Source organism: Danio rerio, chromosome 14 (genome assembly GCF_052040795.2).
Source record: "Danio rerio strain M-AB ecotype USA chromosome 14, GRCz13ab, whole genome shotgun sequence".
In the NCBI taxonomy this organism is placed as follows: domain Eukaryota; kingdom Metazoa; phylum Chordata; class Actinopteri; order Cypriniformes; family Danionidae; genus Danio; species Danio rerio.
The window spans coordinates 33,780,449-33,807,800 of record NC_141034.1 but is presented as its reverse complement, the minus strand read 5'-3'; the positions used below and the strand labels follow the sequence as shown (position 1 = coordinate 33,807,800).

Below are 27,352 nucleotides of genomic sequence, written 5' to 3'. Positions count from 1 at the left end.
GTTATTTATACCAAAAATATTGTTATAAATACCAACTGTTCTTTAGGGGGGAAATAATAAGTGCACTAGGGTTATTTTGTTAAATTAGTTCCAGTTTTGGCTTTGGTACTTTGGTAAATAATTTTAAAAAAAGCACAAAAAAAAAGGCCTTTAACCATCAAGGCACACAGTTTAAAGCGCATGGCACAAAAAAGCATTAAGGGCATGTCTAAATCCACTTTTGTTATTTTAAGGATGGAAAAATAATTTTTTTTACCCTGCCGCATGGTCTAACAGGTTTGTGCTTATTCTCTTAATAAGTTATGGGTGTGTTTTGAGCATAATGTGCATTAAACCAATCAGAGTCTTATCTCCCATTTAAGAGTCAGTTGTGTCACGGTATGGCACATTAGCTACTTACATGGCAGGCTTTGAAGATAGATTAACTGAATACTTCACTAGAGGAAAAACAGTTAAACAGACCTGCATCGCAAAGATAAAGAATGAGCATTCTGCACTCAGCCTCTTTACTTTCTCTTTATTTTACTTTACTCTTTAATTTACTCCATTACTTTCGTGGATGAGGAAACAGGGCACTCAACTGAAAACATCCATTAGCCTACATATTTAATTTAGTTCGTTAAGCGCAAAGATTTGTTTCAAAACTATTTCTAAATTCAGTTCTAATTTCCAGCAAGCTAATAAATGAGCAATAATAACGAAGTGTGGTCAAACAACAGGGTTTTATCCAAACACACAACCTATTCCTATGGCCCATATGTTGATGCATACATCTCCAAAACCTGACATGTGGACAAATCTAAACTTGATTTTATGAAAACAAACATAAATATTCATATAACAAATAATACTGCAAACAATAAAAATATTATACAAAAGCAAATTCTCATCTCCCCCTGAGATGAGGCATTGAGGTAGGGTTTTTTATTTAATTCTTTTTTTTTTAATATGTAAAGGTATTTGTGTATTGCTGTACATTCCGTGTGTACTAAGCAATGTGTACGTGCATAACTAATGTGCACTGCACTGGACTTTAGACCAGCTTTTAGTTGGTCAGTGGCACAATCTATTTCAGTTTCTAAAAAAAGCTACGCACCAACAATGCGCCTTAACACATGTCCTTCAGAGACAGTCACACCCAGGAGTCCACAAAGTGGTCCAAATGGATTTGCTGTTTAAACAACGTGGCACAAAACATGAAAATTAGGGTTGTGCTGGTGTAAAAATAGCAACAAATCACATCAAACACGTCTTGAGCCTTTTCGTGCCAGGTGTATGATAGTGCCCAAAAAACAGACAAACCCTTTATGCTTTGCACTTTTATTCCAGAGCAAAACTCTCTAGCTCAGGTGTGCTTCTAATAGAGGACACAGAAAGCTTTTGTGTCTGCTTTTGACTGTTTGTGTGGCTTTGTGTCTCTATCCTTGTCTCACTCTCTGATGTTCATTGTGAGCGTACTTTTTTTCTCATTTTCTCATGCTGTTCACACCCTCACTATTAAAGTCATCTACTGTGAAGAGCGAAGACTCATTTCGGCTCTCCATTGGGGGTCCTTATGATGCTCCTAGAGGTGTGAGGGGAAGGCCACCGCTTCTCCATTACCCAATAACTGACGTTCGCATACACTCACAAAACAAGAAACCAGAGAATCCTTATTGAAATTGATAACACCCTCAAGCGTGTCCTTCACAAGCACAGTGTGGGGTTAAAGACTCACAGCGGCGCCCTGCATTTAAAGTGTCCTCCACTATCAGATGCTGACTGTGGCTTTAAGTTGACATGAATATTCATGGAGTAAATGAGGATGTTGTAAATAGGCTGACATAATTATTCATGAATACATTTTGTTTACTTGACCAATGAGCTAATGACCTATTAAATAAATAAATAAATAAATAAATAAATAAATAAATAAATAAATAAATAAATAAATAAATAAATAAATATCACCAAGGCCATCCAAGCTTTAAATTGTTTTGACTTTTTCTAAAGTAAAACAATACTCTTTAGCTGAAATTGTAGGTCTTGATAATTGTCAATAATAATAATAATAATAATAATAATAATAATAATAATAATAATAATAATAATAATAATAATAATAATAATAAACTAAATTCATACTCCAAAAAAAAAAAAACCTTTACTATTCTACTGAAGCACTAAATTACCAGTAAATTTTGATATTTGAGTGAAACACCTTTTAATAATGATTACCATCTGAGGTGAATTTCACTCACTCCACTTTGCAAAGATTGGTTTGACTTTAAGCAATCATTTCTTGAAAGTTTACTGGAAATTGCCATTCCAAACCCATGAGACTTTATTTTTATATCAGAACATAATTGAAAATATATATACTTTATATATATATATATATATATATATATATATATATATATATATATATGCTCCTTGACTCATAGTTAATTTTATTATCTGCCCATAATAAGCTTTAAGTGTTTATTTAAGTTAATTTATTTTTCACAACAAAGGACAGTGTACATTAATCAACGTTCACCAAGAACGTAAATGTCACCAAGTTAGCCCAAAGACTTTTCATTGGTTGTCCCTTTGCCAGATGTTAAAGGCCATACCAATAAAAAAATCTATGTAAATTAAAACTAAAAATAATACTCAAATAACAACATAAAACAACCACAACAACAAAAACAACAACATTAAAAATATTGCCTAGTATTTACATTGTTGATTAATAAGAAGCCATTTCACATTCTTTAACAGGTATCATATTCCACTGATGTGATGCTTTAAACGAAAAACAAGCTGTTTTTCAAAGATGTTTTTCGAAGTGGAATAATACAATCAGCTCTAGCTCAATTGAGGGAATAAAATAACTCAAATAAAAAAAAATAAATACTAACGAACTAACTAACTAACTAACTAACTAACTAACTAACTAACTAACTAACTAACTAACTAACTAACTAACTAACTAACTAACTAACTAACTAACTAACTAACTAACTAACTAACTAACCAACTAACTAACTAACTAACTAACTGACTGACTAACTAACTAACTAACTAAGAACTTCAATTGAAATATAGGCAAATACAACATTTTAGGTTCTATTTTAAGTGCAGCCTTTTCCCCTTAATAAGCACAGTTTCACATTTAAAAAAACATTACATCACATATCTGGCTCATGATATCAATGGTAACACTGGAAGTGTTTATGTTTAATACATTATACATGTATTCATAATGCACATCATAATACATTATATCTTAAAATAATTGTAGCAAAGATAACATCTATTTGTCATGTGTTTTAATCTATTATAAATTAAATGTGTAAAAATAAATATATAAATATAATATATGATGAACAGTGGTTATAATTAATGTATAAGATCATACTACAATGCATTATACTGTGCATTACAAGGCATAATTAATGCATTAAAATCCTTTTTTTATGATAAATTATAGGTAAAGCTACATTCTTTCTTTTTTTACCACATGTCAGAAATGATTGTCCATAGAAACCAGAGTACCTTCCAAGAAATACCCCGTTAAAGCCAGCTGGGCAGCTTAGATGCACAAACCACAAGGCGAAACATTGCTTTGAATAATTCAGATCTTAACAATGTAACTGGTGAGTTCTAGTCACAGATCACCCGGTATGAGTTAGGTAACATTTCTACATTTCTCCTCAGGCAAATTCTATAATGAGCAGCATCTGGATAAAATATGCGCACACATACAGTACACACACACACACACACACACACACACACACACACACACGCAATCGAATGATGAATAGCCTACTTAATCTCTATGTGGAATTAAATTATCTGCTTATTGCTATCACTGAATCACTGTTTGTGCAGATATAAGTGTTCATTATAATGCCTAAATGAGTCTCTCGAATGATGAGAAAAAGTGCTGATACAAGACGTTACAGATGGAAGATGGTACATTACAGTCAATACTTAAATATCTGAAAATATATGAAGGAAATAGAAAAAAATCATGATATTTTAAAGATTGAGTAGGATAGCAGAAAGAAAAGCAGTGAAGCACTTTTCAATTCTTAAGTTATTGCGTTGTCTGTAACTTAACAAAAGCATTTCAAAAAAGATAATAGCCTTTTTGTTGCTTCATGCTGAAAAATAGCTCTAATAATAATTGCAATTTATTATCAAAGACTGCCGTCAGAAGTCCAAAATAAAAACAAATAGAATAAAACAAACATCATGTTTTACTCAAACCCAAAATAGTGTTATAATCAGTGTTGGGGAAAGTTACTTTTGAAATTTGTGCATTACAATGTTAAGTTACTCCTTAGTTACTTTTTTATGGAAAGTGTTATATTACTTTTGAGTTTCTTTTAAGTTACTTTTCCTTACCTGGCTGAGGTTTGATCTCTTTCAGAACTGAATAGAGAAGCGCTGCATTTCACATGCACCTACGGTATATAACCTACACCTTCATTTTCTTCATTTAAAAAATGTAGGATGCAATTATATTTTGAGAACTTTCTGAGCCCAGAGCTATACATGCTGTATACACAGATTAATGAAAACATGTAAAGTAATGTGTTTGCTACTTTTGTATGTTTTGTGTTATTAGTTAAATAAATTCACTGTCCATTGAGATAAAGATTGCAATAAAGCCCAAGAGTACTAATATGAAATAATTTATATTAAGACAAAAAGAGATTTTAAATCTTTAAAATGTTTAATAACAAAATGCACAGTAAGATAATAAAAATTTCCCAAATCAAAATAAAATCTTTAATCTTTATACACTGAACAAATTGCTTCACTTGGCCTTAACAAAATTAAAAATTGCTTCACAAAAGAAAAAAAAAATCATAGTCACAGTAGCTACGTTTCCATCAACCTATTTTTATGCTCATTTAGACATACGCATACAAATCGGTTGATGGAAACCTATGCGCATAACTTAGTAGGATAAACTTTTTATTCGATGTGAAAAGATGCACGAAAACTGCGATGAAAATGCTTTTATCGAACAAATATTAATATGCGCATTAAAAAAAGTCATGTGATTTTGTTCTGCGTCTCACACCTTCAAACGCCACCACGCGTTCACTGCGTGTCGGCACCGTCTTCTGAGGTCTAAGTCATTTATTAAATAAAGAAAAGATTTACGCAGCTTCTCCTACCTCAGCAAATTATATTTTTACAGTTGATATTTAGCGCTAGTTAATCAGGGAGTGACAATTTTGTTCTCTTTGACTCGTTGGATGGAAACACTGCTTTATTCACACTTAATGACTATCCATTTCTTTGCTTCAATAAGTTCAAAATAACAAGAATCCATTGCAAGAATGTAAATCTCGAATGAATCGTTTGTTTTAACTGGATCTTCTAAGTGAACAAGTCGAACCAGTTCATTAAATTGAACTGAGTTATCGTGAAACAGTTTGCGTCTTCAGTGAGTACTTAATTACTTACTTTTTAACCTATCGAATACCCCCACTGACTCGAAATAACCAATATCCTGAACTATTCAGTTAGTAGAACAGTACACCTACTTATCGGCTGTGAAAAACAGACCGGATGATGATGATGATGATGAGTGTGAGCTGTGTATTCCCTCGCAGCACGCTCTCTCATTGAGTGTGTGATTAAACATAAGAATTTTTTTTTATTCAGCAATATATTTTTGTAAACCAAATTAAGCAAAGTAAAAAGTAACTTGCATTACATTTCTTTTTTTAAGTAACTAATATGACTTTTTTTAATTTAATTTTTTTAAAGTAATGTGCTACTTTACTCGTTTCTTTAAAAAAGTAATATTATTACGTAACGCACATTACTTATAATGCGTTACCCCCAACACTGGTTATAATAGCTAAATGAATCTTTTAAACAATATAGACGTTCCAGATGTAAGATGGTGCATGGCAGTCAATACTCAAACGCTCATTAGACATGAACAAAATTAGGAAATTGCGACTATTTACCGATAAAGTAGGACAGCAGAATGGCCAGCAGGGCGGCAGCAGCGATCGCCGACAGGGCTGCACATTTCCAGCTGCAGTACTTGGACGGCTTCTTCAGCTTGAAGGCGCTTCTGGAGAAGGTGTTTCTGGGTAGGAGCCGTGGAGGTGGTGAATATACTGTCCCGGACGTCAATGGGTAACCCGGAGATGAGCTGCTAAAGAGTGGCGTGGTCCCTGAAGACGTTTTAAACAGGAAATGCCTGCAGAAAAAAAAGATAAATAAATTTTTTTTAAGTAAGATTGCACAATATTAACATTACGATATTTTGTTTTTCTGTGGCGTACTGTATATTTTGACATGAAAACTATTTGAGAAGATGACTTTACTGGAAAGAATTCATTATTTTAGAATGATTGGGGTGATTCAGTAGGGGAGTGCATCTGCATAAAGGTCCTTTTAATCTACTGATTTCCTCATGGAGCTGAAATTCAGAATGTATAGACACTTTGGTCTCACCCTCTTTCTCTAGGAATTCTTTAAAATAGATGTCATGCGATAAAACCATGAACATTCTAAATCTGGAAAGAAACCCTTAGAGTGAGACTTTTTTTTTCTCAGTTGTCCCCCAATCACCCTTCCTGAGCCCACCCCCATCTATCTCTTCTCCTTCACTTCCTCTAGTGAAGCTCAGGTCACTGATAGTTCATACAGTTTGTACTTTATATGACTTAATTTGTCCCTTTAATGTTTTGGTATCATTTTAAATGTCTCCGTGTGATTGGTAAAGTGGTATCGATTGCACAGTAGTCACTTGTTTAAAGAGAATTCTCTTCTGTTGATCTAGGTTGTTCCCTAAAGTCAGTTGTGGTTTATGATCTCTTGGTCAGATGGTCTTCACATGACCTTCTTCTCTAGAGAAAATTCTGTAAATGCATTGTTGTTTGTTCTGATTTGGGTATATGAGGGAAAGGTTTAGTCAGATCTTTGCGATCCTGCAGCCAGGATATCCTGTTGCGAGTCTCTGAAAATTGAATCCTGCAGTGTACTTCTATATGGTTCAGTGATCCATCTATAACTCTTAAATTTATCTTTGAGTGACTGATGTCGCACATTTATAATTTCTTAATGGTCTTTTCGTTGTTCAATTCTCACACAGACGCACGCGAACACACACACACACACACACACACACACACACACACACACACACACACACACACACACACACACACACACACACACACACACACACACACACGCACACACACACACACACACACACACGCACACACACACACACACGCGCACACAAAAACATTGTACATTTATCAAGTGTGCTTCAAACAGGTGAGTGGGCTTGACAAACCACATGTAGATACACTCAATACACAAATTGCATGTACAACAAAATAATCATTCATTCATTCATTCCTTCTTCATCCATCCTTCCACATTGAAATAAACTGCCAACTATTCCATCATATGTTTTACTCAGCGGATGCCCTTTTAGCTGCAACCCAGTACTAGGAAACACCCATACACTCTCTCATTCACATACACACTCATACTCTCCAGCCAATTTAGTTTATCCAGTTCACTAATACTGCATGTCTTTGGACTTTTGGGGAAGCCGGAGCACTCAGAGGAAACCTATGCGAACATGGGGAGAACATGCAAACTCCTCACTAAAATGACAACTGGCCAGGCCAGGACTTAAACCAGCGACCTTCTTGTTGTAAGGCAAGAGTGCTAACCACTGAGCCACCATGCTGCCACAACAGAATAATGATGCAAGTGGGAAAAAAAAAACAATTCTTTATGCTTTTCTGGAGATTCAGGGACAGAAATAAAAATAGTAAAATGTAAAAACCACACTGCAAAGTCTTTCATATTAATTAGGTAAGAAACAGTTTATGATAAGCACAGATAAATTTGAAAAATGATGTACACCCAAGCAAAGATGCTGTATTTCAAGACTTCTCCTGTATGTAGGACTATTTTCTTTCATTTCTCAATGAACGCCTATTGTTTAAACCACACTGATCTGAGCTAAACTGAACTGAACTTAAATACTAAAAACTGAACTACTCTGTTCCAATTACCATGACTATTTACAGTATGTGAAGCTGCTTTGGCACTACATTGTAAAAGCCCTATACAAATAAATCAGAATTGAAATGAAATGAATTGAATTGTTTTGTTTGGATTTTTGACAGCGAATTCATTCAGTGTAGTGATATGGAACGAAAATGCATCAAGATTTGCTTGAAAACCTCTTTAGCTCTGCTGTTCTATGGAACTGTTTGCACACCTTAGAATGTTCAGCAGCCAATCAGAATCAGACAATTACCATCACCGCTGTTATATAAATAAGATTAATCAAATGTTCAAGCACCTAAAATGGTCACACATATTAGCAACAAGCATTAAAACAATGTGCAAATTCAGAACATTCACTCTATTATTATCCATGAGCCCTACTCGACAGTGCACATCCTGCATTGCGACTATTATGAATGATATATTGCACAGGCCAAACGCTTAGTATTTCAGGCAAACACGGAAGGTCAAGTCATTGTTGGTATTAAACCACCTTAGCTTCAATCTCCAAGGTACATATGTGCGTTGACTGCTGAGCGTCGCAGGTGCTTGTTGGGGTGAAGGACAGTGTATGCAGCGCCTCAGTGTGGAGCAGTGGACATATGGCACACGAACACATGGCACCGCAGGCCCGTCCCGGCCCACCGAGGGACACTTACACAACAAAGTCACTCAATAATTCAACAGCCTCCACTCCTTTCAGGTACAACAAACACAAAGTGTACAGACACACGCAGTGGCTCGGTTCTCTTTCGCAGGGTCATTTCCGTCGAGCTGATGAAAAGAAAAAATATAGACAGGAGGATATTGCTGTGTACTTCATGGCGAGATTAATCATTACAGCCTCATAAACGGGCTCTCGGTGCAGACAAACAGGACGTGATTTGTTAATATCCAGCCTCAGCGCTGAGACTGCCGAGAGACAGAACATGCTCCTTGATAATCAGCGCTAAGCTTCCAAAAAACATCATAAATGTGGCTGATAGACCGCAGAGACATGTAACAACAGCCTGGCAGGATTCCACCGAATGTTTTTCACTATGGTGTGCAATTCTGAAAGATCTAACAAACGCCTCACGAATCACTTTTACCCCTGACTAGCTTCCTGTATGACATTGCTGTGCTAAACATAAGTGTTTCAACTATTGTTAGGATTAACAACTAATCTTGCATTGAAAGTGGATGCAAAATCATATCATTTGGAACTGGAAGAAGTATACTATTACAGGGCATTCACTGGATTTATTAGCGGTGGGTTTGATTATTGAGTATACTTTAAAAAGGTAATTTGTTCCAATTTTCAAATAAAACTTTTTTTTTATTCCAGAAAATTATTATTAGTGAGAATAATGTATGTTTTAATTTGTCATGATTTAAAATGCAAGGTTATTCAACAAAATATTGATCACATAACTTTCCTAAAGTTAAAATATTGCTACTGCATTCTCTAGATTAAACATTAAACAATTTACACTCACCAGTCACTTTAATAGGTACACTTTACTAGTAACGGGTTGGATTCCCTTTTGCATTCAGAACTGCCTTAAACCTTTGTGGCATAGATTCAACAAGGTACTGGAAATATTCCTCAGAGATTTTGGTCCAAATTGACATGATAGCGTCATGCAGTTGCTGCAGATTAGTCGGCAGCACATTCACCATGTGGATCTCTGTTCCACCACATCCCAAAGGTGCTCTATTGGACTGAGTACTGGTGATTATGGAGGCCATTTAAGTACAGTGAACTCATTGTGATGTTTAAGAAACCAGTCTGAGATGATTCGCGCTTTATGACATGGCGTGTTGTCCTGCTGAAAGTAGCCATCAGAAGATGGGTTCACTGAATGGACATGGTCAGCAACGATACTCAAGTAGGCTGTGGTGTTGACACAATGCTCAATTGGCTCTAATCGGGCCAATTTGTGCCAAGAAAATATCCCCTACACCATTACACCACCACCACCAGCCTAAACTGTTGATACAAGGCAGGAAGGATCCATGCTTTCATGTTGTTTACGGCAAATTTTGACCCAACGTCTGAATGTCGCAGCAGAAATTGAGACTCATCAGACCAGGCAACGTTTTTTCAATCGTCTATTGTCCAATTTTAGGTGAGCCTGTGCAAATTGTAGACTCAGTTTCCTGTTCTTAGCTGACAGGAGTGGCACCCAGTGTGGTCTTCTGTTACTGTAGCTAATCCGCCTCAAGGTTGGACATGTTGTGCATTTAGAGATGCCCTTCTGCATACCTCGGTTATAACTAATGGTTATTTGAGTTACTGTTGCCTTTCTATCAGCTCAAACCAGTCTGGCCATTTTCCCCCGGCATCAACAAGTCATTTGCGCCCAGAGAACTGCTGTTCTCTGAATATTTTCTCTTTTTCAGACCATTCTCTGTAAACCCTTGAGACGGTTATGTGTGAAAATTCCAGTAGAACAGGAATTTCTGAAATACTCATATCAGCCCTTCTGGCATCAACAACCATGCCACGTTCAAAGTCACTTAAATCACCTTTCTTCCTCGTTCTGTTGCTCGGTTTGAACTACAGCAGATTGCCTTGGCCATGTCTACATGCTTAAATGCATTGAGTTGCTTCCATGTGATTGGCTAATTAGAAATTTGTGTCAATAAGCAGTGTACCTAATAAAGTGGCCGGTGAGTGTATGTTCATGTTTTATGCAATATTACTTGTATTCTGAAATAGTATAATAACTCTTTATACAAAACTACATATTTTTAACTACACCCTGAAAAAGGCGCTTTTCTCCTTTAAGAAATGACATCACTCGCAAAACGACTGTCAGAACGGTTACTCTGCTATCAGGCTGGTGTACTCTGGTGTCTCTCTCTGTGCTGTTCTCATTAGCGGTGATACTTACTAACATAGCCTTAATGCTACAATAGATTATTGATGAAACTTGTACAATTTAGCATTGTACTTAAATAATTTAGCAGTTAATTACTGCTCTGAGCCCTATGCTGCTGTTTCCTGCCCTGCAAAGCCTGCTTGTGCCAGCAGCATGGATGCCATTTTAAACAGAGATGTAAAGAGCTGAAAAATGAATAACTGTGATCATATTACTGTTGTGATTGTGCGGTTTGTCTTGCTTTATCAGGTCTTGTTCTCTATTTAAGGTGGCATATCACACAGATCTTACTCTTATCATGTTTAAGTGTTATAATCTGGTCCCTGGTGCATCACCTAAACCAGAAACCCTGAAAAAATATAACCCAGTATGGTTGTTTTATTAAGCATTTTTTCTGCTATACATGATTATGGTTTACAAAGGGCATTTTATCATATATTATTGCCCTTTATTCTGTATGTTTTCACCCATGTCTGACTTCTTTAACTATTAGGGTCAGTTCAACACTGTTTCTAATGTACTTTGTGTTTCTAATGTACTTTGTGATGCAACTTCATACCCAGAAAGCAGTATGTAAGTTCATATTTTGACAATGTAACCATTGCATTTGAATGTATTCAGAGATGATTATGATGATTCATATTTATTATGCACTGTATAGTCAGATTTTTAATTTTTTTTTGGTGAATATATAAAAATTATACTACTAGTTTATTTTCAAATGCCAGCATATTGAACCAAAGCAGTTAGATTCTAGTTGATGGGTTGAATCAACTTTAATCCACATAATAACTACATACATTTGTCCACTAACCATTCAGAAACATCCTGGTGCAGACTATACATTGCAACATCTTCCTTTGGTCATTGTCAGACTGTGGTTTAAACAGGCTTTAATCTACTACGGGTCATTTACGACAGTTTTGTTGCATGAGATTTACTTGTTTTTGTTGTTTCTGTCAGAATAGCATGTAAAGACTCCACCCTTATCTGGAAAGCATTTGGGTTCAAAAGTTTTTCCTCAGAACAAAATAGAGGCAAAGTTGACAAGCCATAATACATTATCTGTGATGGACCAAAAGTGAGAAAAAAAAGGTAAACCAGACAAGATGAGATGAAGAGAAACAAGAACACCTAAAGACACGAGAGATGAGAAGAGTTGTGTCTAGACAATGACAATATGGGAAGAAGCGGCGTGATAGAAAGTAAAACAAGATGAGGAAAAGGGGCTGATGATGTAATGAGATGACATTTGTGGATGAGGGGCAAATAGGGGCAAAGTTGACAAGCCATAATTCAATATCTGTGAGGCATTTTGAGCTGAAATTTCAAACATATTCTGAAAACACTAAAGATTTATTTGACATCTTATTTGAAAAGAGGCATAATGTGTAAGTGCAAAACTAACAGACCAGGGGCCTCATGTATCAACGCTGCGTACGCACAAAAACTTTGCGTACGCCAGGTTTCACGCTCAGAATCGCTCACGTTTGGATTTACTAACAATGAACTGAACGTGGGAATTTGCGCAGGTTCACGGCAGCTTTCTGCCAGGCGTACGCACATTTTTTGTGCGTGTCTGTTTTATTTCCATTGGCGACTCCTAGAGGCAGTTGTGTTAAATTCTTCTCTACAAAGTGTCTGATCCTTGCAATGGCGTCTGTATGAGACGGGTTCATATAGTAGGTATGTAAGATTTCCATACCATACAGTTGACCAGCTAAACATTAAAGCACAATTTGCAGCGGTCGCCTGTTTTCCCAATGTAATCTGAGCTATCTACTGCACGCACATTGCTATAAAGACACTATGTGAAGATAAATTTGCATGCGTGAATCAGAAACATTTCCATTCAATAAATGTGCAAATAAAATATGATGCACAAACTTATTGATGATTCCTACTTGTCTTTCTCGTGATAAATAGTGGGCAAAATCTGATATGTAGCGGGGAAAAAAAAGAAGAATGAATTCATCAGACGCTGGATTCGAGCCGAGTTTATGCTCGAACGTGTCAGTACATGATCAAATGCTTCTTATGAGGTGCGCCACTGAGACTGCGAAGGGTGCTGCAACATTTTACAGATATAAACCACACTATTTCTTTTTTAAATGCACTCAGTGCGATGTTCAGACCCAACTGTGTTAACCGTATCAGCTAAACTCTCCCACTCTATTTTTTTTCTTTTGTTGTTAATTCCGCCGAACAAACTTGCAAATAACACCGCTTTTCTCCGGTCTACCTCCGAAAGCAGCACCTCCAATTCACATTCTGTTCAAAGTTTCTCTTTTTGCTTGCTTTTGCCATTGCTTTTTCGTTGGGTTTTGACATTAGCATAGTCATTAGCATATTCATACGGGGGAGGAGGCAGGGAGGGGTTTTGTGCTCGTGCATGTTGCGCTCAGTTTCACGTTCATTCAGATGTACAAAAGAATATGCGTGAGATTCGGCGTACGCAGTGTTTCATACATCTGAATTTTTTTCTGCGTACGCACATTTACAGCTTTGTGCGTACGCAATGTTTTAGTAAGATTTACACGCAAGTCTTCGTACATGAGGCCCCAGGTGTTTTCTGTGGTCATGAGGTTTGTCTTTGCACTGACCCTCACACCCTGCCCTTCAGACACATTCGTCCCTCATACCACTAGCCTACGAGGCAAACGGCCACAGGCTGCTCACTCCTGTGATCTTTAATAGCCTCTTTCCACAAGATGCCTTCCAATATCTCTGGACACGTTCCAGCGGAGGATTCCATTTCCAGAGCTGATTTTTGTTCCGTCGTGCTCCAGCCCTTCCATTACCCTCAACTCTTATCGGCCTACCCCCATACATCCCTCTATCATCCCAAACTCACCCATGAATGGACAGACCGAACCACCCTGGAATCTGGCCTGATGGGACTACTGGGGTCAGTGCCTAACTAACCCATCATTGTTGGCTTTTTAAACCTTGACTTATGGTGCACCTGCATCTGCTCTGTTACATGCTGTTCATATAAACAGGAGAACATGGCTAGATACTACCAAACTGATGCACGTGAAAGGGAGATGATGCAAGTTTTTTTTCCTTCACTTTCATCAATTGGTGAAGTTTTTTCCTCGCCGCAGTCGCCATCGGTAGGCTTGGTTTTGGAACCTGTTGAGCTGCGCATCGATGGATTTGCTCTTCAGTGTTTGGACTTTCAACAGTGAAAATTAATTCACGTAGAAATGATCTAAACTGAACTTTAACTCTGAAAACTGACACAGTTTCAATCTACTATAACTTCTATGTTAAGGTGCTTTGACAATTGTAAAAGCGCTATAGAAATAACGATGAATTAAATGAAATGAAATGAAATGAAATGAAATTAAATTAAATTTAGTTTACTTTACTTTACTTTACTTTAAACTTACTTCAATTTAAGTTTTACAGATACTTTTGCCAGTTGGTCAATGTATTAACTACTTAAAGACATAAATAAGTGTTACTGTAGAGGACTTGTAGATAATTTCCAGTGAATACAATTTTATCCTTTAAAACAAACAGTCAGAAATATGAACTGTACCTTTAAAAAATCAAGTACGTGCACAGAACAACATAGGAATTTATAGCAAATAAACAAATATAATAATCCCGCTTGCTTTCTGAGCGTTGTCTAGCGATGATAGGTCACGCCTTCAACAAAAAGGGTTGCGATTGGCTGTAATGCTCTGGTGCTGCTCACAGATGAGTAACACTGATAAACTGCAGTGACGATCAAAGCGGAGTTTACTTTCAGTTTCTTCATTACAGTGAAACAGGGCTTCTGCTGTAACTTTATTGTCAGTGAAAGACTGTCCAACAAAAATGTGAAAATGTGCACAGTTTCTCTGTAAGTAGTTGGAGTGTTTTAATTGCTAATACTCGCCTCTCTTGTAAGCTACCGCAATATATCGCATATGAAATAAATGCCGTCAATACGTAATAAAAAAAAAAGAAGTTTTGACACCCCTAATACTTGTATCAGTAATTAAAGACTTATTTTTATATCCCATGATTTATTTGTTCATTTTTTAAATAAAAAAAATAAATAAAAGGCATGACGCCATACCCGTCTTCGCAGATCTCATCACAACCCTATAGGGAAGATGAATTTCAAAAGAAATACAAAGAAAAAGATAGAGCTCTGCCCTTCACACAAGCCACTAAGGGAGAGAGTGTGAGAGTGGGAGCAGGTTGATAAACGTAATGAATGGTAATAAATGATAATAATGCGGCTGTATAATGCATATAGGCCACACAGAGGATTCCACACTGTGAGTTTACATAACAAAGCATTTTTCTTCCCCAGCTGAGGGTGACATCTACACTGCCTTAGGCCTCACTGACTCACATGCATGCATAACACACACAGTAGTGCACGAAAGTGTGTGCTGCTCCAATAATTGTGTGCATGAACCAGTGGGCTCGGTCAACAGGAGAAAAAAGTAGAATCTCGCATTTCTTGGTTTTCGCACTCGCTCAGTAGCGTTCTTTCCCTCCTTCTCGCTTCTCCAATTGATAGTGTGATGCCACATGCGGCACCTCCGCCTCCAGCTCCATGCCTTTATCTGAACCCGCGTCGCCTTCCTCCACGTCTTTCTGTCAGGTGCGACCGTGCACAAACTGTAAAAGGAAGCTAGCAGGTTACAGGCAGGCAGTAATCAGGCCTGCAATGAGCAGCAGAGTGACAGGAAGGCAGCAGAAGTGCACGGCTAAAAATACAGCTCTGCTTTCTCTAGGCCGCCTCCGTGTCATTCCGCCATCGTCTGAAGTCAGGCGACTCACAAGGTCAAGTCAGTCACTTAAATGCCAAATCATTTTTACCCACGCAGAAGGTTGCAGCCACTAATTTGCCAGCTGACAGGGGTGACGGAGGGAAATTAATTAAGGTCATTTTGGAAGCGCGTGTGCTCCAGTTGAAGTGTAACTCAAAGCCATTGGCTGGATCTCTATTGAAAGCTCATTTCATCTCCGGACGGTGAGGGGAAGCCGAATGCGGATGGAGTGCCTTAATTGTGGAATGAAATTAAAATGCTTGATTTACAAGGCATGCTTAATTGACAGTGATTTATGTTGAGCATTGTTTGGGAGGGAAGCTGGGGGAAGAGTTGAAGCCAATGGAGATGATGGGAAACAGAGAAATAGAGACCAGGCCAGACCAGGGGGTGGACAGGAAATAAAAAGCAGCCAGATTGAGCCCAAAAAAAGGAGTGCTGACAGGGTGGGGTTAAGCAGAGGACATTCTAGAGACAGTGGCAGTTTTGCACTTTTCAAAGTCCACAGGGACTGAGAAACCAGAGACATAATGATATGAGGGAGGAACATGACTTATTTTCTGAGAGGCAGGGAGTGAGAGGAGGATAGAAAGACATAACAATGGGAGGAGAGGAAAAGAATTGAAAAGAGACTAAACAAGGTGAGGCCAGATGAAGAGACAAGAAATGAGACAAGGGGAGATAAATGAAGATAGGAGTCAAGAGTAGGGGAAATGATGAGATGAGTTGAAACAAGATGAGGACATAAAATGAAGATTCACTAGCATGGAGCAGGCCACATTTTGAGCTTGACTTTATTGTAGGTATGAAAGGGTTGGTAAGGAAACAGTGGGATGAAGGGGAAGAGGATATGTAAGAGGATAAACAGTAAACAGGTAGGTAGGTTGATCGGGCATCCTACGGTGATGCCCAGAGACTCAGATTGGGGGTACCATCTCTGTAATATTTTGGCGGAGTGATTGGACCCCCCTATTCAACCTAGGAGGAAAAAGAGGGTTATAGGATTTTTAATGGGAAGCAAGGACATAGAGGGAGGGTGGGTTTGAGAGAATGAGAAGAACAGTGCTGGAGAGCTGGTCTGCCTTCAATAACCTTTTAGGGAGTAGGTGATTGGTTAAGGAGACAAAGTAAAGTGTGGTTCTGCTGCCAAACCTTTGTTAACAAGTTAACTCCATAATTATATGATATATGATGAGAGTAGACTAACACAGTTGAACTGAATGAAGCAGAAGACATGATATGAGGACACTGGATATGAGAAAGGGAGTAAAGAATCTAAATGAGACAAGATGAGATGAAGAGGAACACCTAAGAGGAACACAGACGATGACAAGATGGGAAGAGCTGGAAGGAGAAAAAGTGAAAGATGAGGAAAAAGGATTGATGATGATAGACTGAAGATGACATTTGTGGATGACAGACAAGAAGAAATGAACCAAAAAAATAAATAAATAAAAATTAGGAAACAAGATAAGATTAGCACACAGAATAAAGCACAAGAGAAAGGGTGGTGAAACCAAGGAACTGGGCATGATAAGATGAAATGTGGAAAGTAAAGTAGAGGAAAGGTGAGATGGGGAGATAGAGGAGATGAGACATAGAGATGAAGATAGAAAGGCAGAGGAGAGAGGAGGAGATAAAATGAGACATGACAAGATTGGACAATGGCCAAACAAATGACCTGATAGAATGAGACAAAACCAGGCAAAGGTCCCATTTACTGTACACAGGGTACATTTTCGACAGTCAAACTACAAGTTGATGACAGTAAATATAAGTGTAAGCTTTAAGCTTGTTCAATTTGAAGCACTTCCAGTGATAGCAAATAGCTCTCCCATCTCCATTGTCCTTATCTTGTCTCTTCTCTTTTTTTTAGTTCACTTCATTTTGTCTCATCTCATCATACATCATATGATTTTCTCTTGCTTTGTCCTCATCTGGTTTCAAATGTTGTAGATTTTTTATACTCAACTTTCTTCACATCCGGGTCACGGCACCAATGCAACTCCTCTGCTTTTAATCACACTACTCCAAGTTGATGTTAAACCATCATATCTGGCATGGACAGAATGCACATTAACAAGCATTAACAATGCTGACACCTGGAGGGCTTAGCATCAGATAAAAGAAGACAAGGTAAGGTAAGTCAAAGTAAGGGCATACTCTCACTAGGCACTGTTGCCTTGAACCGAGCCGAAGTGCGGTTCTTCCCTCTTCCCCCGTTGGCCTGCACTCACACTGCATCTTTACCTACTAAACCTGAGAATGCTTACGTCCTCCAAGATGCGACTGTTTACGTTTAACAGAAGAGATGCGCTCTCGCTCAGCACAGTAGAGATTGCTTTAGATATATTGTGTTAGTCATTTGAGATGCAGTGACACACAGTCAATTTTTTGGTGGAACAGATCCACCATTTTTGATGCACATAAATGATCACAAAAGTCCTTGTGCAGCAGGTATTAGGAGGTTTGCTGAGAGTGCAGCTGTCGTGCAACGAGGGGTTTGCGTTTTTAATAAACTAAGACATTTTGTGTTCATTGAACTGTAAGAATCAATAATAAATCCATATGAAACAGATCCTAAAAAGTGCGTTTGCGTCTTCAGTTTTGGGCTCAGGTGCACTATGTACTCACACTACAATCGTACTGTGCCAAAAACCCAACCGAACCACTCTCTGGCACACCTCTTTCTACCGGGCCAGGGCAAGCCAATTGAACCATGCCTGGGCCCGATTCAGAGTACTCACACTTGTCATACAAACCCGGAAACGCAGCTGGGCACGGTTCAAATAGCAGTGTCAGTACACGTTAAAACAAAAAGACATGATCAGATTATCCAAGACAGAGATTATAGAGCCAAGATTAAGTTAAATTAAGAGGTTGAATGAGACAAAAGAAAAGGTAAAATGGAGATAGAAGAAAAGAGCCCAAAGTAAGAAGGAAGTTGCTAAGCCAAAATACTTTTTCTAAGTTCTCTACAGGGGTTGATGAAGTCATTGTTGCGGTCATGGAGTGTGTCGTGTGCACAAGCTGATTAATGACCATGTCTCAGGTAGACAGTTGTGTGTTCGCATATGTGTATGTATGCCATTGAGCCTTGTTAAATATGCATTGCTGAAAACGGCCCCTGCCACTCATTAGTTGTGACAGCCCCAGAAGACCCCTCATCACCAAACATGTAGTTAGTGTCAGACACCAGTGTTTATTTATTCATTTTTAACTTTCCATTTCCAGATCTATCCCTCATTTAACGGTCTGATCTCACACTCGCTGCCCACATGCCTCTGATTGACACCCTCATTATATACATCACTTCTCTACTTTAAATAACCAACGTCAGCGCCTATCAAGACAGGAAAGTGACCGCAGTCATGAAATACCATTCTTTGCATGCTGTAATAGGAGTAAAATACTTTTTTAAGTGCATTTTCTTTTTTGGAACGCCCACATCCCAAAAACACCCAGCATGAGAACAGACAGTTCACCAGGACAAGTTTCTCCCTGACCTAAGCTATATACTTTATTCTGCTTTGTTAAACTTTGCCTCTCTTCCCTATTCTCCTCTTCACCTGTAATCTAACCATGGGCGATGATGGGTAGACTAAACACCAAAACAAAGGTCTCGGAAAAGTTTTCTAATTATGTTTGCTGGGATTGCTGCGCCATATCCTGAATTTGATCTGCGTGCGGCACGAGCCGAGAGAGGGCCCATAAATCTTCAGCGAGCTGCGGGCACCTGTATTCTGATTGGCTCCCGTTAGGATAACAAATTGGCCTCGGAGCGCAGCTGAGAATTTAAATCTGCCCCACACAGATACCTTGGCAACCACTGATGAAGTCTGAGAGAGCAAGAGAATGAGGAAGGGGGAAGAATAGAGGGAAAGAAAGACAAGAAGCAGAGAGAAGTAGAGCTTTTCATTGTTCACTTCTCAGCCTGAGCTCAGGAATTTGAACAATTTTCTTTTAGGACAATTTTCTTGCTTTTATTCAGCCATAAAAGCTGCGTTTAGCAACGTAAAAGTGGAACAATTCTCCTTTCCTCTTTTTCTGCAAAAAAGAGAAAAAAGTAAGGAAAAAGTAAACTGCTTTTACATGAACAGATCCAAAGAACTTGCCACTAGGGCTAGAAAATTAATTAAAGACGTTACTAGCATGTGTTTTCAGCTGGAGCAGCATTTACTACAGCTTACTACTCGTAAGCTATGCAAAATTGTGTTTTCAATTGATATAACTGGATGATGTTGAAATCAAGATAATCGTTCAGTGATAATGACAGCTTTTTGTAGCTTCTCAATATCAGTAATCTTCTCAGTAATGGTGTCGACTATTTCAATCAATCTCTTCCCTGTCTCCTGTACAGCACAGAATGTGTTCAGCTTGCCAAATTAACATTAATCTTCGATTACTTGCAGTGTGAGTTTCAACAAGGATGTAAAAAGGGTTGCAACTGTCCGCAGCAATACCATCGTAAAGGGGGTTTATAAACATAGGTTTATATCAGGGTGCGCACACCAGCACTACAAGTCGGTGGCTGTCCGAGGTGCCCAGCCACAACTCATGACACTGTTCATACTTCTGCCGCACCGCAGAGAGCCAATTGAATAGTTTCATCTTGAATAACATGCGAATATGTGTGTTCGGTGTGTGTTACTTCTTGTATAAGATTTTGATGAAACGATAACCTTGGATAAAAATATCACGGTTTCATGGTATCATGGTATTGTGCTCATGGCTCTAAATTATATAATTTTTAAATGTCTGGGTAAAAAACAAATACTTTTTCCCTTTTGAAAACAATAAATTTTATTTTTTGAAAGATTTATAATATTTTGGAACTGTAAACCTGTCAGGCTAAATTGAAATGAATCTTTGACTTCTGCTGTCTTCATTTGTTTCAAAAACACAGATTTCTTTACAATTTAAAATGGTATATTTAGATATTTTTTTTTCTGCTGGAGATACTGTTGTCCTAAAAAACTAAAAACTAAAATGTAAATAAAAAAATCTTACACATACCTTAAGAATGGTATAGCAGAAAATGTTGCCGGTTTTAAAAACGTGACTTTTTCTAAATGGTATACTTTAAAAATAGTTATTGTCACATGCCTAGTGCAGGGTGTATCCGCTATGGGACCCCTTTAAGGATGGAGTCTGCTTTTGTTTTGTGGATCAGTGACTACAGGAATCAAAAAAACATTACACTGGATGCCAACATTATCTGCACAAAAGCTAAAAAGCTTTATGAACCTTTTGCTGACAGTTATGAAGGTTTGCGGCTGACAACAGGTTTTGATTTTAGGCTTCATTCTATAATACTGGACTTATTTTTCAACAAAAGTTTGAACTTTGAGAGTGTTTAAACAGAAGAGAAAAGTGTGACAATGTTAATGCCTGCCTGAGAAAAGTGTATAAAGAATGTAGTAAGAAGTTTTACAGCCTTTAAACATCTATAATAATTGTAAAAAATAAAGCTGACAACTTGGCAGATTTTGCCTATTGTGTGTTATGTTCAGAGAGTACCTCCTGCGATTACCAAGGGATCACTGTACCACAGTAAAAATATGTTTTTTTTAATGCCCAACTCACTTCATAACTTTAGCTGAGTGTTTTAAAACAAATCCTTTATTATATTCCAAATCCAATAATTATATTATTTAAAAATTTTGCCCCCTCTGCTTTTGAAGGAATTACTACTGATCCCATAACCATTCTTCCCTGACAAGATGTGCATGATAATTGCAAGATTAACCATGTTTGCAATTTCTTAATGATTTATAGCCCAGCCTTAATTACGCACGATATAACACTGAATTTCACATAATTCAGAACTAAGAATTCACCAAATTATTAAAAAATTTTTTTTTTTTTTTTTTTTTTAAGAATGACAAATGTCTGATATTACTTTTCTGGGCGTACACAATAAGGTTGGTTAAAAAAATAGCCCGATTCTAATTTAATATTTAACAAAAAACCTAAGACTGAATGTTAATCTTCGGGCATGACTGCATGTTCATGACACTGATATGAATTCATGTAATTCATGTTGAAATCAACTGAAATGTGGCAAAATACAAGCTAAGTACTTTCATCTGAGGTAAGTATACTTGTGTTTGTCGTAACAGCAAGTTATCATATTCATCTGTCACCTTGTTTTTTGAGTTTGGAAACATTCAGCTGAGTGAAGGAACTATACAGATATAGTCTATACAGAGCATTTTCAGGCATTGCATTTCATGTTTTATTAATCTTTATTTATCAAAAAGATGCACTTGTGTGCTTTTTCTGAGAAGTTTCAAGTTTCATGAGATCGCAGTCATGCAGGTTGAGTCAAGATTTTTTCTATTCAATATTACATTCAATTTAGGTTTGGCTTAAAAAAAGTAGCAATTTTTACGACAAAAAGAATACTTGGAATATACAGTATAGAATGTGTCACATAAGACATTTTTAAGAACTTGTTCCAAGAGAAATCTTCCAATGATTCTTTATTCAACACTAATCACTTTATCTAAATAGTGAAACAATCTAAAATACAGAACTAAATTATCCCCTTAGAATTATAAGGTTCTATCTGACAGTTTTGTAAAAATTTAGTTATTGACATTAAATGACAACTTATTTACATTATGGGATGTTTTTTATAAGTTGTTTACATTTTAAGATTATATAATTAAATGTTAAATGTTACACACAAACTCTATGCTATTTGAAATGCAAAATCTTTGAAGCTTAATATCTCAAAATCATTCAGAACACAGATAGAACCTTATAATACCAAGGTGACAAAATTACAAATGGAGTATCTACATTAGGCTGTTTGTGCTCATAATTAAGAGAAAAAAAAAAAAACAAACAAAAAAAAAAACTGTGTAATTGCAAGTGCAATAATTAAAAATTCCCAAGAATCATTTTTCTGAGGTCAAAAATTACATTGCCCATATCTAATGGAGGTTAAAAGATGCAGAATAGATTCTGCAACATCAAATGAAGAAATAACCGCAGAGACATCTGGTTCAAGGAGTTCGCAGACCTGTGAATGTGTGCACGGCGTATCACACCAGTCAAATTGAATCTCCGATATCTGCACAAACAGACAAATCAAATTCTCTCAAGGCACACAGACCAAAACAGCACTTTAAGAAGTTGACACAAGACCCTGCTGCAAAAAAACAAACACCATCCCAGCCATAACCAGAACACACACCTCAAAAAAAAAAAAAATAATAAAAAATAAATAAATAAATAAAAATCCATGCCATGCAAGTGAAAGCGCTCCTTCTTTTTGGCTCAATTGTGATCGTGCGACCTGTTCAGGAATCTAATTTGAGTGTGCACGAGTCTGTATGAAAAAGAAGAGAGCAGCTCGCGGCGTCCTGAGATGAGAGTAAAATTGAAGCAGGCATCAGCTGGTGAAGAGGCCTCACTCCATGATTGGAAATAAGCCTTCGCAGGACTGGGGCCATCTTCAGTCATTTATGCTGCCGAAAACCGATTCCACCCTCCTCCTTGTTTTCCGATCTCTCCCTCCCTTGCTCTCTTTCCTCCTCAGCCGAAGCAATCTTTCGGATTCTCCCCCTTTCCCACCCTCAGTTTGTCTCCCTCCTCTCCCTATACCTGTCTGACAACTGCATACTTTGGCAATCAATCTTCCAGTCCTGGCAGCTGTGCAGGCAGAAAGGTTTGGTTTTCTACTTTAGCGCAAAAAGCCTGACCTATAAAATAACACAATTTACATAGAGGGCACACACACACACAAACACACACACACAAAATTGTGGGCTCCTGTCTAAATGGCTGAGGGTGCTAGTTTGTAGCTGGAATATTCAGAATAATCAGTCTAAACCCTTTTAGAAGTCACCCACCTAAATAGAAACATAGCATGACCTCCGATTTCAAGAAGAAAGAAAAAAAAATTCTTTGCTTTTAAATGTCATGGCACTCACTCTTTCTGAGTCACAAGACCATGCGGATGGCCACAGAGAGAGGTTATATACCCGTATGTCTCTTTGTGTCCAACCTTCTATGTCAAGGGTCAGAATAAGTGATGTGAGAGAATCATTTTAAATTTAGCTATTCTGTGTTAGAAACGTACTTGGGTCAAAGATGAATTGTCACATTTTGGAAGCCTCTATTAGACTAAAAACTCCCAAAACAGGAAGCATGTTGAATGCAAGTGTCTACTTTAATGTTTACTTTTATGAAAATTGAGAATTACTCTTTAAATAACTTAAAAAAAAAATAAAATAATATGAGTAAAGCTCTTATCCAGCATAACATATATAATTGTTAAAATGTACACATTTTTATTCTGACCTGTGATTATTAAAATGTATTAAATGATAAGTGATTTAATTAAGTTTTTTATTATTTTAAATAATTAAAACCTTAACAAATGAACTACAATATGATTCCCTAAAAAATGAATCTTCTTATTTCATCAGATGATTCTTAAACTAAATAGGATTGACAAGATTTTTTTTATAATATACAAAACAATTTTTACTCCGATCTACATATCAGCGAGTATCTTGTTTGAAGAAAAATACATTTAAATAAAATGAAAACCTCCACACTGTTAGATTTTGCTGCAATTTTACAGGTATTTACTGCAAAAACATACAATAAAATACACACATACATTCTTTACAGTGCACTACTGCAATATGCACTGCATTGTGGGTCATTTTTAAACATTTACAGCAACTAACTGCATATTATGAATTTGTGGTATTATACTGTAATCAAAGTCATCAGGCACATGCTACTGTAGTTGAAGACAAAAAACGAGACAGTGAAAAAACAAAATGTTCATTCAATAGTAAATACTAATAAAGGGGTTTATACTGTTTGTACTGTATAAAATGTAAATAAATTATATTAAAAGTACTTTAAAAATGTTAATACTGCCAAATTTAAATGTGGTAAAGGGTGATTTACCATAAAAAGATGTTGCGGTAAGGCTGTTTTACTGTAAAATGTAATTACGGTAGGGCTTTGCTACGGTAAAATGCATTTACAGGTAAGTTACTGTAAAGGGGGAGTTAAAAATACAATAGCTGTGTCCCAAATGGCACACTATGCACTTGTGCACTTACACACTCAGAAGCATAGTATATGAATGTAGTGTCATTCCAAATGGAACACTAACTTTTTTTTACTAAGTGGAAATTTAAATTGTTTCCCTGATGACTCTTGGTGGCTGCCAAATTAGTGAAATAAATGATCAGAAAACCAAATAATACCTGCCATGAGTATAACTGCATTCACCACCGGGAAGAGGTATAATCACTCTTGTAAAAGAGTTTTGCTTTCACAATCCATTTTAAATAAAATATTCCAACATGAGTGCCCGAAAGCTCCGCCTCTTCATCTACATAAGCAAAGCTGTGACCATAGAGTGTGTGAAGTGTCCAACAGTCCACACTTTATATTACCGGTTGAATAAAGCTGCGTCTCAAATGGCACACTATACACGATGCACTCATGCATTATGTACTTATGCACTTACACACTCAGCAGCATAGTGTATGTAGTGTCGTCCAAAATGGAACACTAAAGTTTTTTAACTAAGCGAAAATTGAAACCATTTCCCTGATGACGTTTGACAAGTTAGTGAAATAAATGACTAAATTATCAAATAATACCTGCCATGATTAAAACCTCATTCACCATCGGGAGGCGCTATAATCACTTTTGTAGGAGAATTTTGTTTTCACCATCTAAAATAAATAAAATTTTCCAACATGTGCGCCCGATAACTCCGCCCCTTCCACTACGTGAGCAAACCTGAGTGCATAATCCGGGTAATTATAGTGCTCTTATTATTTTTAGAGTTTTCAGTTTGAACGCACTACTTATACTATTTATACTACAAAATGGCGTAGAATAGTGCAAAAGTATGAAATTTGGGACGCAGCTTCAGTGTATCATCCAGGTAATTAAAGTGCACTTATTATGTTGAGAGCTTTCAGTGTGAACACACTACTTACATTATTTATACTACAAAATTGCGTAAAATTGTGCAAAAGTATGCAATTTGGGGTGCAGCTATTATCTAAAAAAAAAACAGTAAAATGTCTAACAGTGCATGCTATGCTATATACTATGCATGCAACACGGTAGCTTTAAAATCAACTGCACAGCATTCATTTGCATGGAAATGTCCTTTCAAAACAGCCAATAAACTTTAAATTATGAAAAATTAAAGTGAAGCACTTTATTAAATTGATATCTTTTCTATTGGATGCAAAATATATATACCTGTATGCACACCCTTGTGAAGAAAAAGTTAGAAAGATACCAAGAAAAATATAGTAAATAATAAAAAGAGTAACTATGAGACAAAACCATGCACTGAAGGGAAAACTAACCGTTCATTCTATGGGAGCACATGTCATTCCCAGGCCTGCACTGTGTGTACATTGCACAATGCACCACTAACAAATTAAGTTATTTGTCATTGGACAAAAAGTAAGTGGAAAGTAGCAGGCTGAAAGCGATGACCAGAAACTCACAGGTATGGCATCACAGGAGGCTGTTATTGCATCACAATGCTGGTGACTTTCAGTTTTTTTTTTTTTCTCAAACTTTCTCTCTTTGGTTTCTAAAAGAGAAGAGGTGGATTTCAATGTCAGTGTTTTTCTCCTGTAAAAGCAGTGTGTGAAAATGCTCTCTCTTTGCTGTTGATACAAAAGTAAAAATAGGCCTATTAACTTTAGTGTGTTGGCTTAGTGCTGTGTGACCCAGAGGCGAGAGATGAGCTTCGGCAGACACCAACTCTCTGAGCCTTCATTTCCGACCGTCTGTCTGTCCAATGTGACATTCTGTGCTATTTACACAGCTGAACACATCTCTGAACTGTCGGCTACTTATGTGCTGGATCCCATTCGAGGTACGATATTGCAGCTTTTTTTCTTTTATTGCATATTTAATTACATTTCAAATGAGCTTTTATATTCTTAAAGGGTCATTATTTCCCCCACTTAAGCTATTATAACAACAATCAAGGTTTTTTCCAGCAAAAACAGTTTAACTTAGTTTCACATGACCAATTTCCACCCATCATCTGACCCAGGAAGAGCATTTACCCTGATTGTTTGTACAAAACAAGTTTATTCTTAAAGAAAATTGGCAATTTTGAGTAAAAAAAAATGTAACTGAAGAACTTCAGAGATAAAGCCCCCGACAGTCAGAACTGGGAATCAGAAATACACATGCTGTGTTTGCTATAGACTATACTAGACTATACTATAAAGAATGAAACTGTATTTTATGCAGTATTGCTATAAATGTTATGCTGAATTTTATGCAGTACTGCTGTATTATTATTATTATTATTATTATTATTATTATTAATCAGGTCCAAGCAAAACCACTTAATTAGATAATTACTATTACTTAAACAATATACACGGCCACTTTATTAGGTACACCTTCGTAATACCGGGTTGGAGATTTGTCGGCTGCACATCCATGATGCAAATCTCTCATTACAACCCTTCTGGTGCTCTACTGGACTGAGTACTGGTGACTGTGAAGGCCATTTGAGTATAGAGAACTCATTGTCATGTTCAAGAAGCCAGAGATGATTTGCGCTTTATGACATGGCGTGTTATTCTGCTGGAAAGAAGCCATCAGAAGATGGGTACACTGTGGCCATAA

General features: G+C 37.0%; 1 protein-coding gene across 15 annotated transcripts in view; it reads right to left on the bottom strand.

Annotated features, from left to right (window-relative positions):
• The window catches only part of tenm2a (teneurin transmembrane protein 2a), a 1,216,147-nt gene that overhangs the window by 114,631 nt on the left and 1,074,164 nt on the right, over positions 1-27,352 (bottom strand). For all 15 annotated transcript variants that reach the window (XM_087281568.2, XM_087281560.1, XM_087281559.1 and 12 more), the window contains one exon: positions 5,967-6,205. In XM_087281568.2, coding sequence (XP_087137694.1) covers positions 5,967-6,205 — 239 coding nt within the window. The remainder of the gene's footprint in view (positions 1-5,966; positions 6,206-27,352) is intronic.